The sequence below is a fragment of the Electrona antarctica genome (genome assembly GCF_951216825.1).
Source record: "Electrona antarctica genome assembly, chromosome: 7".
Lineage (NCBI taxonomy): Eukaryota > Metazoa > Chordata > Actinopteri > Myctophiformes > Myctophidae > Electrona > Electrona antarctica.
Genome location: NC_136812.1, coordinates 40,056,581 through 40,073,240, shown reverse-complemented (window position 1 = coordinate 40,073,240; position 16,660 = coordinate 40,056,581). Strand labels below are relative to the sequence as shown.

The window sequence follows — 16,660 nt, the reverse complement described above, 5'->3', positions numbered from 1 at the left end:
AAACATCAAGCCCAGTTCTTGTTCTTGATCTGTACACATGTGTACCTCGGTGGCTGTGAGGGGACTGGAGGTGAGGGAAGGGGAGTAGGCAGAGGGCAGTGTGTGTGTGCGTGCGTGCGTGCGTGCGTGTGTCTACGTCAATGCCACCACCTCCCAGTGCATCATATATCCATGTTAAAGGCCTTCATAAGATGGTCTAGGTCACCGATGTTTGCGGCCTGGAAGAGTTCAGGCTGGTCCATCATGGACAGAGCTATCCTGAGGGCAGCCCAGATGTTTCCAGACATCACCTGGTGTGACAGCTGGCGACTCCGGCTCTTCCTCTGCAGACGCAGGGCTGTCAGGAAGTTGCTTGCAGCCTCCCTGGGTGTGTGGTGTGTGTGTGTGTGGGGATTGAGATGTGTGTGTGTGTGTGTGTGTGTGTGTGTGTGGGGGGGGGGGGGGGGGGGGGGGTAACAACAGTTAAAACAGCAGCTTGAGTTGTTTGGAAACATTAGATCAGTGGTTTTGGTTTTTCCTTCCGGGTCCAGTTGGTTTCATTTTACACTCTCAAGTTAAATTATCTCTCTCTCTCTAATTATTGTTAAACATCTGCATTACTTAAGCTGCCCTGACAGCAGAATTCAAAAGCTGCCCTCAAAGCAGCAAATTAACATGGTTGTATACAGCATGTAAGCTGCCATTTAAGCAGTGGTTTGTTGGTTGTTCCCTGTATAACGTTTTCAACTTCACAGTATGGAATTGCAGAGTACTGCTAATACTCCTGTCACAATGTTCCTAGGCTAGAATACCCATATACAGACACTGACTCTCTCACCGAGTCACCGTCAACCCAGCCATTATCCCATTCCCAACCCAATTAATAACAGCCCTAAAGTTCAAATTGCATTATGTATTCAACGATTTCTAACTAAAACATTATCAGTTGAAAATATGTTATTTTCAATGTATTTATTTTCAAACGATACATTAAAAAGTCTTCACCCACTCTGCTCTAATGCCAGTGCCAGCTGGGTGGGAGTGTTTCTCCTGATGCCCCAGGCATGGGTTATTGACCCACCTGTGTGCCCCCAGGTTGATGCAGCTGATTCCAAGGTTGTAGCGGGATCGGATGAACCCTGGCTGGAGTTCCAGGGCTTTGGTGTAGGCTTCCACCGCCTCCTCACTGCGGTCACCGTTGGCCAGGGTTGCCCCCAGGCGGTTCCACAGCAAATAGTCCTGTAGGGGGGAGAGGACAGGCGGCCAGGGAAATCGCCCCGGGGCAGACATGGAAGATGATTTGTTTTGAGCCCAGATAATACTCCATGGTGTTGTGCTCTGCGCTCTCAGATGCTGTCAGTCTTGAGAAGATGGATACAATTTGGCACATGACTCCATCTGTCAAGTCATTGGCTGTTTTGTATTAGTTTTTCGGCAGGTTGTATGTACTGTGTTGCACTATCCTTCCTGTCTCTGCCCTCAATTTCCTGTCTCTACTGTGTTATCTAAATAAAATAAAAACGAAACTGGCCAAAAGCTCGAACGAAAATGTAGTGCAAAATGTGAAAGCTAGAGAAAGGATGCTAGTTACGGAAGTAGAACAACCCGAGCCCCGACTCAGCAACCAGCTGTGTTCAGAAACCAAGTGTGTTGCAACCAAGCATGAAAACACATTTCTAAAAGAAGCAAGCTATAATTTTCTCTTTCCTGTCATTTTTGGATGCACAAATTATTGTAATTCCTCTCGTACTGAGCACCACTGGGACGTGTTCTCGGTTATTATTCCTGTATCATTTATGAACTAATAACAGTATTTTCAAGAGATCATTTGGGGAGAGCTAAGTTACATCACGCAACCTGTCCTTGGCTGTGTGTCCCACCTGGAGGTCCCCGCTCTGCTTACAGTAAAGCGGGGACTTTGACTTTGCCTAAGCCTGGCAGTGGGATATCAGTATCTTCCATTGTCTAGAGATCAGTCTTCCAGCAGGGGGGGGGAGCAGGGACTGAGTGAGGGTGGATTTACCAGTGTGTGGTATCTCTACTGAGAGGGAACATAATGATACGTGATGCGTCAATGCAAGATTTGTGATATTTGTGTGTGTGTGTGTGTGTGTGTGTGTGTGTGTGTGTGTGTGTGTGTGTGTGTGTGTGTGTGTGTGTGTGTGTGTGTGTGTGTGTGTGTGTGTGTGTGTGTGTGTGTGTGCGCGCGCGATGTTCAAAAACGTCTTCATGAGGATTGAGGACGAGTCAAAAGTTTATGAGGCCGCTTTTCTGAGCTTGTTGGAGTGACAGGCTGCTTCACGGCACCTGCTTGCATTTGCTCTTCCTTCCTTCCTTGCTTTGAGACTGTCATGCATTTGTATTGACAGACTTGGCAATGATGAGTTAGATTAGATCTCATGTGTGTGTGAGATACATGTGTGCATGAACAGTGTAAATCTCTCTCTCTCTCTCTCTCTCTCTCTCTCTCTCTCTCTCTCTCTCTCTCTCTCTCTCTCTTTCTCTCTCTCTCTCTAATATATATACACGCACGCACGCTGTGTGCATTATGCTTCATAATGGAAAACAAACTATAGCATACAATTAATATGCAATCAAAAAACTCTTTCCTACAGTCAGGCATACCCCAAACCTTAATCCTCAGTGAACCTCTGGAGAAGACAGTTTTTAATGAGCTACATAAAAAGAAGGTACCAGAACAACATTTTAGATCAATTTCAGCCTGGGTGTTGACTCAACCACAGTAATAAAAGTTATAAAACCTCTATTAAAAATATTCAACAACCTTAGAATTGCTACATATACTTACTAAACAAGTGGCTATCCTTGCCCAGCTATATCTGAGTGGTGCATTTGTCACAACTGACCACAATATTTTAATTTACAGACTTGATATATGGGTAGGTCTCTCTGTTTCCTTAATTGGTTCCGCTCATATCTAACTGTGAGACCGTTTTCTGTTACCCTAGGAGGTCATACATTGGCAACTAGCGATCCGGGGGCCACATGCGGCCCGAACCTTCACTTAATGCGGCCTGCAGGTTAATATCTGAATGCTGGTATATTATTGATTTCAGCTGTTACAATTCAAAACATGCAAACATAACATGCTTTAATTACTTCAGTATATTAGTAGCTTAATGACTATAGTATTAAAAAGATTGTCCTTTTTATGTCCAATGTATTTGCATTTAAGTTCATAAAGTTAACATAAGTATAACTACATGCATTTGAAATTAAATTAAAATGTCACTTTTCAGGATTCCAATTCAAAAATAGCAAAATATATTTAGGATTCCAATTCAAATATAGGAAAAATAGTAGATCTACAAGCTCAAAACCCAACACATTTTGAGCATGTACTGTAGATCTGTATCTGTGCTACTTCTGTGTGACATAGAATCACAAAGTATAAGGCATTCATTTTTCTTTTTTTTTCCTTTTCTTTTGTGGCTTTCGCCTTTATTTTATATATTTTATGGAGGGACAGACAGGTGGCTGACAGGAAATGGGGAGAGAGATGGGGGGAAGACATGCAGTAAAGGCCGTCGGGATCGGGAGTCAAACCCGCGGCACACTGCCAGACTGGATTGCCAGCCAAGGTGCCTGGACCGCTGAGCCACGGCCCAGGCCAGTATAAGGCATTCATTTACCAAAAAAGGAGATAAGAGGTTTCTGCCCGACAGCATATGCAATGTGGCCCTCTGGAGTGAGTGTGGAAATACAGTGCCCCTCTGTCTCTATCATTAGAGTTGCCCACCCCTCTGGAGTGAGTGTGGAAATACAGTGCCCCTCTGTCTCTATCATTAGAGTTGCCCACCCCTCTGGAGTGAGCGTGGAAATATAGTGCCCCTCTGTCTCTATCATTAGAGTTGCCCACCCCTCTGGAGTGAGCGTGGAAATATAGTGCCCCTCTGTCTCTATCATTAGAGTTGCCCACCCCTGGCCTACAGTTGGGTGCCACCGATATTGTCCCTTATTATTTGACCCATTTAGGCCTGACCTCAACATTTAAAAAAATCCTTCTAAATCCTCCAGTTTTCTGAAATAAATATTTTCACGATTTTAAAAAAATAACAGACCTACAAGCTCGTAGCGCGCCACTCGGTGGCGCGCTATGAGCTTGTAGATCTGCTATTTTTCAATAGCTAAATTATAACATAATGTTTAAAACACCAAAAGGGGTTCCCGCCCAAAATGGGTTAACTGTCCTTTTGCGCAGATCACGCAAACCTCAGCAAAAAGAAAAGGACAATATCGATGGCCTCCAACTGTATGTGATGTATCGCAAACAGTAGATATTGATATTGACTAAGGCACTCCCCAATAAAGTATTCTGGGCCCTATCCCCTTCTCTTTAAACATGCAGCCACTGTGCTATTATATTAGACCATATTAGTGGGTGCCGTGGCAAAGTGCCTCAGCATATTTTGATATTTGGAATTTATCAATGTCACTTCAGTTTAACCTCACGTAGACCCTCCATACTTACAGTTTATCTCGGACCCGAGATAAACTGTACTTTGTGCGTTATTTTTCAGCCTACGCCAGACTATGATCAAAAGGTGGAGGCTGGGGTGGGAAGGCAAGCAGCAACAGAAGTGTCTGTGAAGCAGTGAAGCAGCTGTAGTGAAGCCGAGAGCCGTTAAGGGCGTGAGCTCTGATTGGAGTATGGATGTGTGACGTAACGGTCAGCTGAGATGTGAATGAAGAATAGCTAGGCTGATTAATACAATCAGCTGACTGACAGCTGATTACAGCTAAGGCATTCAGACTAACGTGCCCCTATATGAGCAGGCTTAATTTTCACCAGATGACCCCAATGCCATCCAATGCCGTGTGTGTGTGTGTGTGTGTGTGTGTGTGTGTGTGTGTGTGTGTGTGTGTGTGTGTGTGTGTGTGTGCGCGTGTGCGTGCGTGCGTGCGTGCGTGCGTGCGTGCGTGCGTGCGTGCGTGCGTGTCTGTCTCTCTACCTCGGGCCTCACAGACAGGGCAGCATTGAAAGCCTCCACCGCTTTGTTGAACTCAGCACTGAGGTTGTAGAGGACTCCTAGTCCTGTCTGCAGGTCCGGATCAATAGTGTCTGAGCTCCGGGCCGCGTCCAGGAACAGCTCCCTCACTTCAGGCTGCAGAGAGCTGTGGACAGAGTGGACACCCATGCACCTATAAGTGGTCCTCATACTGTGTGCTGTACTGACATAGTGATGGAAGAAAAGTACTCACATTTTACACTTCATTCAATACCCTATTGTAGAAATGGGCCAATCGATCCGTGTTTTTCTTCTTGTTGTGTTTTATAGTGTTCCTTGTAAGTTGTTCATAGCTTTAGTTTTGCTTTTCTGTTTTCCTTTGATTTTGTAGCCTAGTTGTGTTTTGTCTTAGTTGCAGTTTAGAGTTTTACTTTTATTTTGTAGTATGTTTTGTCTCTTGGTTTCCTCTGTTGCTTTTGTTACCTGTGTTGTTGTCTCACCTACCCTGTGATTATTGCTTATCTGGTTCACCTGTGTTAATGTTCTGTTGTCTGTTAGTGTCTAGCCTGTAGTATGTGTCTGGTTCCCTGTGTCTATACAGGTATGCACCCTGTTGTTTTCCTTGAACTCAGAACTCATTGTATTCCTCGTTTTGTTCCATGTGATTTCCCTGTGTTGGTTTGGAATAAACCTCCTACATGTGAACTGCTTTGCCTTAGCCCCTCTCGGGACCCCCTAAGCTCTTTTCATGTAATCTAACTTTCCCTAACTATAAGCCTGCAGATGGTAGCGTCGCCCCAGTGGCTCCTCAGCCAAGCACATGTCATGGACCAAATTATGACTGTTGTAGTCATTATGATAGGCTTTGAGTAGACCTTACGGTGTATGTCTTCGCTCAGTAGAGTAAAATGTGTTTGTGTGCCTACAAAAAACGCTGTAAAGGTCAGGATGCGTATTGGAAGGAATATATATATATTTGTATTATACAGTGGTCTCCCACCTCATCTTTTTTTTTTACTTTGGACCTTTTTTGGGAACCATATAACTCGCAATCTCGCATATACCATTTTGACAGACTGTGATCAGATCTAGCATGTCACATGCACTCCGATGGAGTAATCTGTGGCTACCACAACTGATACAGAATAAATAAACAAGACAAACTAGTATGCTGAGCCCCTTCAGTATACTCCCTGGCTGGCATACTGTATGCTAGCCCTGGAACATGACGTCATGAATATCATGACAGTCCCGTCATATGAACCATGGCTAACTCTATGCGATACATAAAGTCGCACATTCAAACAATTGTGTTGTTGCATCACTTCGCAGCTCAACACACAGCACTAGCGCATATTATATCCCCTGCTGATCTATTCAGCCTCCATCAGTGGCGTGCACAGACATTTAGAGGGGCAGGTGCTCAAGTGGAAAAAAGGGCACTTTGTGCAGCACGTGGAACCGGCCGGTTGCCTTAATAGTGTGAGATTTATAGATTGTGGGGCCTAAATAATATATTAAAAGCTTTTTTTTCTAAAGGGCACATTGCCAAAAGTAGTGTCTATCTGTGCACGCCACTGCCATGCTCTTACCTTTCTCTGCCCATGGTGGACGCTCGAGACTGTCGATTGGAGTTGGGAGATGCGAGCAGGTGAGGCTTCCCCTTCAGCAGATGTTTGTACTTGGGGTTGTGCTTAAGCCAGCGGAGCAGTGCCTCGCAGGCATCCTGACGCATCCCTGTGTTGGTCAGGCTCACTGCCAGCGCCATGAGAGCGGGGAGGTTGTTGGGGTGCAGCTCCAAGCACCTGGACGGAGGAGGCATTAAGTCAGGGAGGCGTGGGCTGTTGCATTTAGTTCAAAGGGAAATCTTGGTTTGATGGGTTATTAATTGGGATCGGCTGGGGTAAAGTAACAACCGGAGGGGCTAATTATCACTGGGTCAGGTTGTAGGTGATGCACTCTCTCTTGATCTTTGCCCTTTTGTGCTGGTTGCTGTTACAGTTTGTAGAAAATGGGTTTAGATCATTTGCATTTGGTTTGCAGTTAGGGAAAATGTTGTGGGTGACTGATCAGTGGATTCTTACTTCAAACTAAAGGCATCATATTTCGCCACTATAGGACTAGAGCTAGAAATGGACAGTACATTTGTAGTGACGTTTGGAGTTACATAATATCACTGGTCATATAACTATTCTGCCATTTTGTATCTGGAAAAGGGGGAAGTAGAAAAGTATCATTTTCAGTATAGGACAATCAGCAGGATTCTACAGGATTCAATGTTATTTTTAAAAGGTTGAGAACTATCCAGTGTTGTATACGCTGGGGTCGTCATGCAACTCCTTGCAACCAAACGGTTGCGAGTAGACGCATGTAGACACATGAAATTGCAAGCAACGATTTAACTAATTGAATCACTTGCATCTATGGGTCTACTCACAACATGAGATATCACACCGCTGGGACGAACACTAAACACGTTTTATCGAGCCATTAGTGTTGTTTAAGCTTAACTAACCCATCCTGGATTTAATTAGCCAAAACAAAGTAGACCCCCCCCAGTGTCACTGTTGTGCAGCCTAACACACACACACACACACACACACACACACACACACACACACACACACACACACACACACACACACACACACACACACACACACACACAGGCCAGGGAGGAGAGCCAGTACAGTACAGTACAGTACAGTACAGTACAGTACAGTACAGTACAGTACAGTACAGTACAGTACAGTACAGTACAGTACAGTACAGTACAGTACAGTACAGTACAGTACAGTACAGTACTCAGTTCAGACAGGTCTGATTTTTTACGTGTGTGTGTGTGTGTGTGTGTGTGTGTGTGTGTGTGTGTGTGTGTGTGTGTGTGTGTGTGTGTGTGTGTGTGTGTGTGTGTGTGTGTGTGTGTGTTTCTACATGTCTACATGTGCAATTCATGTACAACCTGAATTGCACATGTAGATTTATATCTCAATTTATTTCAAGGCATACCCTAGTCCAGGCATGTCCAAAGTCCCCACGGCTTCCTTCCTAAAATGTATTTATCCAATATAAAACTAACATTACATACATAACGTAACATAAGTACACCTACATTATGCTAGGCTGTGTTGTTGTATACTACTAGGTTGTATATGTTGTAAGGATGCAGTATACGTATACAGGCTGTGCTAGTGAGTTGAGACAGGGTGCAGTGTACAGTACGTGGCTCACTTTCTTTCTTTTTACCTTATTTACTTCCTTATATTCAAAGCTTATGGTCTCTCTCTCAACCTGCTCCACAGGTACACATTACAACACCAGCCAGGGTGATGACCCCAGACTCCCAAGCTCAGCTTCTTCTCAGCCCTGAGTACATCCTCCTGTGACATGCTGTGAATGCTGGACCCTAGAGCCTGCCCTAAATCCCTGATCACTGCACTACACCAGAATGCTATGTGCACTGTGCAGTACTAAACATCCAAGGCTAAGTGAGTACTGGCCAGCTGGGGCCAACGTTTGACCCTGGCATCAATTACAGGGCTCAAGGTAGGACATGTGTTGTTTGCTTCTTTGCTGCTGCTGCTGCTTGTGTCGTATGCTGTGTGTACTGTGTGTATACTAGTGTGATTCAAGCTGGTGTAGTATTACTGTCATTTTGGGACCCAATGACTGAGTGGCAATGAAACATGTTCAGTAACTGTTTGTGGCTCTGGAATTGAACGCTGTATGTGATAGTAGCCTGGTGAAACCACTCCCCCTGCTGGACAACATTTGCATTCTGCCAGAAGGGAGAGTCTGGTCTCTCTCGGGCAGAGACGATGTACTCCGAAGCCGTATGCGTCCGCTAGAGGCGGGATCAACGCGAGACTGATGACATTGAAGCTGTGCCACAGCGCAAATGTAAACACAACCTAACAAAATTACAATTCGAAATTATTATGGAGATATCAGATTTTTTTCCCGCTGCTTCCGGGTTCATCGTTTTTGCTTGAGAGAGCCCAGATGCAGGCAGGAGGAGGGAACTTGTGAACTCAATACTGCCGCAATCTGGCAGAGTCAGGTTAATGTGATAGTTGATGCATTCATCTTCATCTTTGAAAATGATAGTTTTGTTTTTGTCCAGCTCATGAATGTAGCCTGTGATAGTGTGATTAGTGAGTAACAAGAAGAAAAGAAAATAATAATAATAATCTTAACCCATGGAATGGTGCATGAATGCCCATAACTAATGTGTCAGGTATAGGTCTATGAACACAGTACTGGTGGTCCCCACGTTGCTCTTAGTCAGGATGGTGGTCCCCACGTTGCTCTTAGTCAGGATGGTGGTCCCCACGTTGCTCTTAGTCAGGATGGTGGTCCCCACGTTGCTCTTAGTCAGGATGGTGGTCCCCACGTTGCTCTTAGTCAGGATGGTGGTCCCCACGTTGCTCTTAGTCAGGATGGTGGTCCCTGGGCCAAAATCAGTTGAACCATGCCATATTGAACCATATGAATTACCGTTTTGTTTGCACAGCAATTCAATCTTTTTGTCTGCTTGTGATTTTGTTGTTGAAATGCTGTGTTGTGTGTACGTGCGTGCGTTTGTCCTCCCAACGATTGAGACTTTGGGAACTTTGGATAAAATGACATCTTAGACTTTATGATATTTGAAGTAGTTTCTATAGTCATTCTGTCATTCTTTTCCCCATAAAACAGGATCACATGCAGTTGTTCCTCCTTACCTCTGGAGGGAGACAATTGCTCCCTGCTCGTTCTCATTCTCAGCCTGGGTGGTCCCCAACACCTGCCAAGCCTGGTGGGAGACGTACAGTGAACAGCAGTGGTGTCACCTGGACTATATATAGGCTACAGTAGAATGATATGGGTATTACAGAATCCCATGACAACCTATGAGACAACCAAGAGGATTTGTTATGTAAATGTAGTTTTAAGCCTATCCCTATGGAACACGCTGACGACTGTGCTCCGTGTTAGCAACTGCATGCCAGCGTCTTGGAGAGAACATTGGAGAAGAGATGTTAAGGCATTCAAATCTGTCTCACATTGCAAAACCGCAGTTCACAAAGTCCTGTGAACATGTTGAAATATGATTAACATTTGCAAAATGATTAGCTTTGGTGCATATTAAATCCTGATGATTTAATCTGGCAGCCTATGTTACTTGAGATAAAGGACAATAGGACATATGCACTCCCGATAAGCAAAATGTAAGCTATGATCACAGTAGACAGAGCTGAGGAACATCTCCCTAGTTCAGCCCCCAGAATGTATTGCTGTTATATACCGTAGGTGTAGACCAACCAACCATAGACAAAGACAGTAACAATATTAGCAGAATGTGTTGGTCACTACCCCATGAGGCAGAGAAGGACGAGTTGATTTTCCTCTGACATTGGAGGAGTTTCTGATTAGGTGCGAAAATGGTGAAGTTATCTGAAATGAATCACACTGTTCCTCAATTAGGCAACAAAGTTCTGAATAAATCCTCTGTGTCAAAGGCTAATTACAGTAAGTTGTTGGCACTTGGCAGCTAGCCAATGTCATTAATTGGGCCTTATTATGTGTGTCCTAGTCCATTTTCACTCGTATTAAATGAACACTCAGGATTGATTGGCGTTGCTACTGACTGATGAAGTATAACGCTATTGAGACAAGGTTTGTCTATATCAGGGAATTGGAAACCTGGATGAAAGCAAACATGATTGCACTGCATGCAGGCAGCTTTGATCTGAACTTTCACTTGAAATCAATGTTGATGAGATGCTGTAATTCATTTAAATTCTCACGCTCACCAACCTGCATTGATTATTTTCTCTGTGATGCTTTGTTACAATCTGGCATTGACACCCAGTTAATGATACATAAGGTATCAAAACTACAGTTGGGTGCCACCGATATTGTCCCTTATCATTTGACCCATTTAGGCCTGACCTCAAAATTAAAAAAAATCCTTCTAAATCCTCCAGTTTTCTGAAATAAATATTTTCACGATTTTTCAAAAATAGCAGACCTACAAGCTCGTAGCGCGCCACTCGGTGGCGCGCTATGAGCTTGTAGATCTGCTATTTTTCAATAGCTAAATTATAACATAATGTTTAAAACACCAAAAGGGGTTCCCGCCCAAAATGGGTTAACTGTCCTTTTGCTCAGATCACGCAAACCTCAGCAAAAAGAAAAGGACAATATCGATGGCCTCCAACTGTATGAATCAAGACATGAATGTGTGTTAATGAGGAGGCATGCAGGGTGGGGCTGGGGGGTAATTATCTATTTGGGAACGATTCATCGGTCTTCACAGCAGGGCCATAAGCCACCAAGCGTTCAGGGAGTCATTTTGGAATCGTATTAGTTCCGTGCACCACAGGATAATCCTCTCCTCAGAATATCCCGCACACTTCTGTACATTCTGGAAGGAGAGTGTACTGTATGAGGGCTTTGCTCTATGAGGCGGCAAAGAGGTCACTTCTATTGAAATGTGGAGAATGCATGAAGGAAATTGCATTATAATTCAGCCCATTGGGCAAATGGAAACTCTCACTGGGAATATGATTCATGCCAGTGTATTCTTTGCTACGGTAAACAATTATATTACCTGGGGGTGAAAAAAAATATAAATTCCCTTGCCCTTAACAGACTATTTGTGTTCCCTGCAAGACTTGTAGGGGGCACAGTCTGTGATTCCTTTCTTGGCTAAGTGTGGGGGTGCTTGTTGCTGACACATTCGCTGTGTGTGTGTGTGTGTGTGTGTGTGTGTGTGTGTGTGTGTGTGTGTGTGTGTGTGTGTGTGTGTGTGTGTGTGTGTGTGTGTGTGTGTGTGTGTGTGTGTGTGTGTGTGTGTGTGTGTGTGTGTGTGTGTGTGTGTGTGTGTGTGTGCGTGCGTGCGTGCGTGCGTGCGTGCGTGCGTGCGTGCGTGCGTGCGTGCGTGCGTGCGTGCGTGCGTGCGTGCGTGCGTGCGTGCGTGCGTGCGTGCGTGCGTGCGTGCGTGCGTGCGTGCGTGCGTGCGTGCGTGCGTGCGTGCGTGCGTGCGTGCGTGCGTGCGTGCGTGCGTGCGTGCGTGCGTGCGTGCGTGCGTGCGTGCGTGCGTGCGTGCGTGCGTGCGTGCGTGCGTGCGTGCGTGCGTGCGTGCGTGCGTGCGTGCGTGCGTGCGTGCGTGCGTGCGTGCGTGCGTGCGTGCGTGCGTGCGTGCGTGCGTGCGTGCGTGCGTGCGATTTGCAGTGAGTGGGTGTGATTGAGTGTGTGGGACAGCAGTACCCTGAGGGTTCTGGGAACGGCCTGCCTTTGTGGTTAATTGTTGAAAGATGCTGGTTCATATCTGCATACCTGTAATAGAGAATAATAGTAGAGCCAATACTGAAGTGCCCTTGAGCAAGACACTGCCTGTACAAGACGGTGGGAGTACTGGACAGCGATATGTTGTTTGAACTCTACAGTACAGTATACAGTAGTACATCTCCTTTATCTTGCAACAACTCCCAGAGGCCATAGCTGGAAATAAATGAGCTCTTACTGAACTTGTCTAGTTCGATAAGGAAGGAAAGAAGGACTTCTGCACGTGTGTGCAAGTGCTATTCTTCACAGCCACTCACCTCGGAGTCAACGGGGTCCTGCAAGATTGCTGCCTCAAGCAGCAGCACAGCGTTTGGCAAATCACCCTCTCTAGACTTCTTCAGCCCCTCTTCAAATGCATTGGGCCAATCCTTATAAGGGTTATCCGTGTGGAAGTAATAACCCTGTCATTAAAAACACACACACACACGCGCACGCGCGCACGCACGCACGCACGCACCCACGCACGCACGCACGCACGCACGCACGCACGCACGCACGCACGCACGCACGCACGCACGCACGCACGCACGCACGCACGCACGCACGCACACACACACACACACACACACACACACACACACACACACACACACACACAAACTCTTAAGAATGGGGCCGTTTTTGAGTGGTGCAACCACTCAAAGGAACAGCAATGTCCGTCCTAACCTATGTGACTATGTGACGACTATGTGACTATGTTACTATGTTTAGAGTACCAGTAGGGGCAAAAGTGGCACTGTTGTGCCAGAAACAGAGAGAGAGAGATAGTGCTGCACTGTTGCCTGCTAATGAGAGAGAGAGAGAGAGAGAGAGAGAGAGAGAGAGAGAGAGAGAGAGAGAGAGAGAGAGAGAGAGAGAGAGAGAGAGAGAGAGAGAGAGAGAGAGAGAGAGAGAGAGAGGGGGGCAGGGGGAGAGGGGAGTTGCACCACTCAGTTCACACAGGTGTGATTTTTTTTTTCCTAGAGGTGGACATTGTTGAGTTGTGAAATGCTAAACGTCTACATCGGTCCACGACGTCATCTAGGGAACTCAAGGCAGGGAAGTGAGACCAGCTTTCAAATGCAATCAGTCTCATCCTACGAGTACAATGAATAATGAATAATAAGTAATGTACGACAATGTGACCTCCTTGACGCTTGACCACTACATTGCGCCATACAGTATGTCAGATACTGATTAGAACTTTCATTACTGGCGGACAAAGTGACATGCATACATAAACAGACCTCATTACAATCACATTGCGGCTCAACTAATAGATGATTGCAGTTGTATACTTTAGCACAATTGCAGTAGCAGGAATTGATCTTTTCTACATCAACCCTGCATGAGCAAAGCTCCTGTGGGATTCAGCCGTTTTCTTGAAATGTTAAATTTAGCAATTTCCGGCTTTGATTATCCTGGTGTGTTGTTTGCAGAGCGATGCAAATCATCGACTTTGAAACGGCCCCTTCTCTTAAGAACTCATGCTGCTCCACAGCAGAAAGCCCACACGTTTGATCTCTTCTGATTTGCTACATTCAAAAAGGGTCAAATTATGTGCAGCAGCAACTGCGTGGTTTAGTTATTGTAGTATTGAAGTGACAGTCAGTCAGTTTACAGTCAGTATTGCAGTTAGGGGCTACTTTAATCATTAGCTTATCATAGTATTGGGATATTATCTTTACACTAAATGAAATACGAATGTATGCAATATGTTGTGGAAGTCCTGCATATATTATCCACATAGGATCATTTTCTATTGCAAATCTATTCTGAGGAAGAAATATCACTCAATCACCGTTCATCATCGAATATCATGTACTATATAAATATAATTAGAAAAGGCTCTGGTTTGATAGTGTTTTCATTTTGTCAGTGTAGGAGTTGAATTATGCTCTTATAAACAGTTTCATAATCTGTTTTATTTATCATTTCCCAGGTATGACTTTTACAGTACTGTAGATCTAAAGTTATTCTCTCACATTGACTTTCTGAACCATACATGAGGTTCTGTGGTCCTCACAGTACTTATAAATCCACCACTACTGTCCACCACTGTCTAGATTCTCTATCACGTTGATGCTGTAAATTGTACAGCATCAACATCCCCAAGCAATATGAGAATCTGGATTTTCATCAACACAAATCATTATTCTGAATACTGGCCTTCTCATGAGGTGAAACCGAGGATGGAATCTGCGCCTGCTCGTTCTCCGTCAGCCAGTTTCGTCGCGCAAGTTCCTCCCATTCGGCCTGCATCTTGTCCCAGAACTCTGTGTCTGACTGCAGGGGAAAGGAGGAGGGAAGGATGTATCGGGAGAGAGAGGAAAACAGAAGAATGGAGTGGGAAAGGAGGAAGGGAATGTTTAGCACACAATGGAGCCATAGTATACTGTCTGCGGGCCGCAGATTGCCCGCGGATCACCAGTTTGACATCACTGCTGTAGATGTTTCAGGACTGTTTCTTGGTCCTTTGCAACGATCTCTGACAGCAGTGCATTAATGCAGGGGTTCTCAACCCGTGGGTCGCGACCCCTCGGGGGGTCGCCAAATTATTTTAGGGGGTCCCCAAATTATTTTCAAAAAAAAAAAAAAAAAAAAAGATTTATTTTTTAATTTTATTTTCACTTTTTTTCAAAAATAGCAGACCTACAAGCTCGTAGCGCGCCACTCGGTGGTGCGCTATGAGCTTGTAGATCTGCTATTTTTCAATAGCTAAATTATAACAATGCTTAAAACACCAAAAGGGGTTCCCGCCCAAAATGGTTTAAGGTTATTGTAGCAGTCAATTTATATTGGGGGTCGGGAGGGGGCGGGGCGGGGGTCCCGAGACATTGCCAAAGCATTTCCGGGGGTCCCCGGCCAAAAACGTTGAGAACCCCTGCATTAATGGATATAGAGGGTATGCGCATGGATAAAGTGAATGGCAGATCGAGTGGCAAATCGAGTGGGAAAGTGAGTGTCAAAATGAATTAATTAGTAATTTAATGCAATCAAATAGGACTTTTCTTTTTTTTTTATGTTTTTTTGTGGCTTTCGCCTTTATTTTTATTTTTTTATGGAGGGACAGACAGTAGGCTGACAGGAAATGGGGAGAGAGATGGGGGGGGGGGGGTGACATGCAGTAAAGGCCGTCGGGATCGGGATTGGAACCCACGGCACACTGCCAGACTGGATTACCAGCCAAGGTGCCTGGACCGCTGAGCCACGGCCCAGGCCCAAAATAGGACTTTCTGTTTGGATGTATGGCCTGTCAAGGCCAGAAAGTAGTTTTTTGCCACACAGTAGGCATTCCCGCATAACTTCCGGGTATGATGATGATGTCATGCGCATACCCTCTATAATAGAATAAATGTGTCCTTCCATGTCTTCCATGACCATTGACAGGGAGAGATTCCCAAAATCTAGACATAGTGTCTGCGTTGGTTTTAGTCCATCCACATCACACTGTAAGTTGGGTAAGGTACAGTCTCTCCCACCTCCGTGGACATCACTGCCGGCATCGCTACTTTCTGACACACTTCAGGCTTATTATAGTGCACTATCGCTGCCACCATGCTTTTGAAATTAGACTCAATTTACAAAACAGCACGCTGCCGGTGTTCACTACAAAGCAATTGGCAGGCGGTTGTTTACAAAAGGATTCTCTGTGGCGGGATCAGGATGTGATTGGATACTTGGAACGCTTTTTATTTTTTTATCCTGCCTACCCATAATCACCTGATTGTCACCAGGGGCCTGCTGCGACAACACTGAACACTCACACATAGTAGCCTGCAGCAAAATACTCAACATTACATTTTAGTCTAGTAGCCAGCCCATAGAGCCCCATTGTGAACCTGGACATGTTGAGTACAGTCACCAACGTTTTATGTTAGAAATGTTGAGTATGGGTCCCCAGCATGTAGAAACTGCCGGATGCTAACTTGCATAGTTGGCATAATCTGTGACCATACCATTAACAACCTATAGAAGGCAAAAGTTTTCATGATGCTGAATCCATTCCAAGCATTAGTTTTGCAAAAAAAACTCATTGGGCTAAAAACGACCATGCCCACTTGGCCAATTGTGCTGACATCATTTCATTTGTGATGACGGCAATGGCCGCTTTTAGCCCAATGATTTTTTGCTAAACTAATGCTTGGAATGGATTCAGCATAATGACAATAATGATAATAACCTTCTATAGGTTGTTAATGGTATGGTCACATATTATGCCAATTATGAAAATTGCTCAACATATGCAAGTTAGCATCCGGCAGTTTCCACATGCTGGGGACCCATACTAAACATTTATAACATAAAACGTTGGTGTACTCAACATGTCCGGGTTCACATTCTGGCTACTAGACTATTTGGGAAGGCTTAGTCTACCCTAGCCTTCATTACCTGCCGCCTAT

The 16,660-nt window shown here is 45.0% G+C and overlaps 1 protein-coding gene across 1 annotated transcript in view; it reads right to left on the bottom strand.

Moving 5' to 3' along the window:
• Nucleotides 1–161: 161 nt before the first annotated feature.
• pex5la (peroxisomal biogenesis factor 5-like a) overlaps nucleotides 162–16,660 on the bottom strand; it is a gene marked incomplete at both ends in the record, with an annotated part of 143,379 nt that continues 126,880 nt past the window's right edge. Inside the window, 7 exons of the mRNA XM_079507094.1 lie at nucleotides 162–363; nucleotides 1,061–1,218; nucleotides 4,953–5,115; nucleotides 6,542–6,754; nucleotides 9,671–9,741; nucleotides 12,536–12,679; nucleotides 14,427–14,543. Of these exons, the coding sequence (XP_079363220.1) occupies nucleotides 162–363; nucleotides 1,061–1,218; nucleotides 4,953–5,115; nucleotides 6,542–6,754; nucleotides 9,671–9,741; nucleotides 12,536–12,679; nucleotides 14,427–14,543 (1,068 nt within the window). The remainder of the gene's footprint in view (nucleotides 364–1,060; nucleotides 1,219–4,952; nucleotides 5,116–6,541; nucleotides 6,755–9,670; nucleotides 9,742–12,535; nucleotides 12,680–14,426; nucleotides 14,544–16,660) is intronic.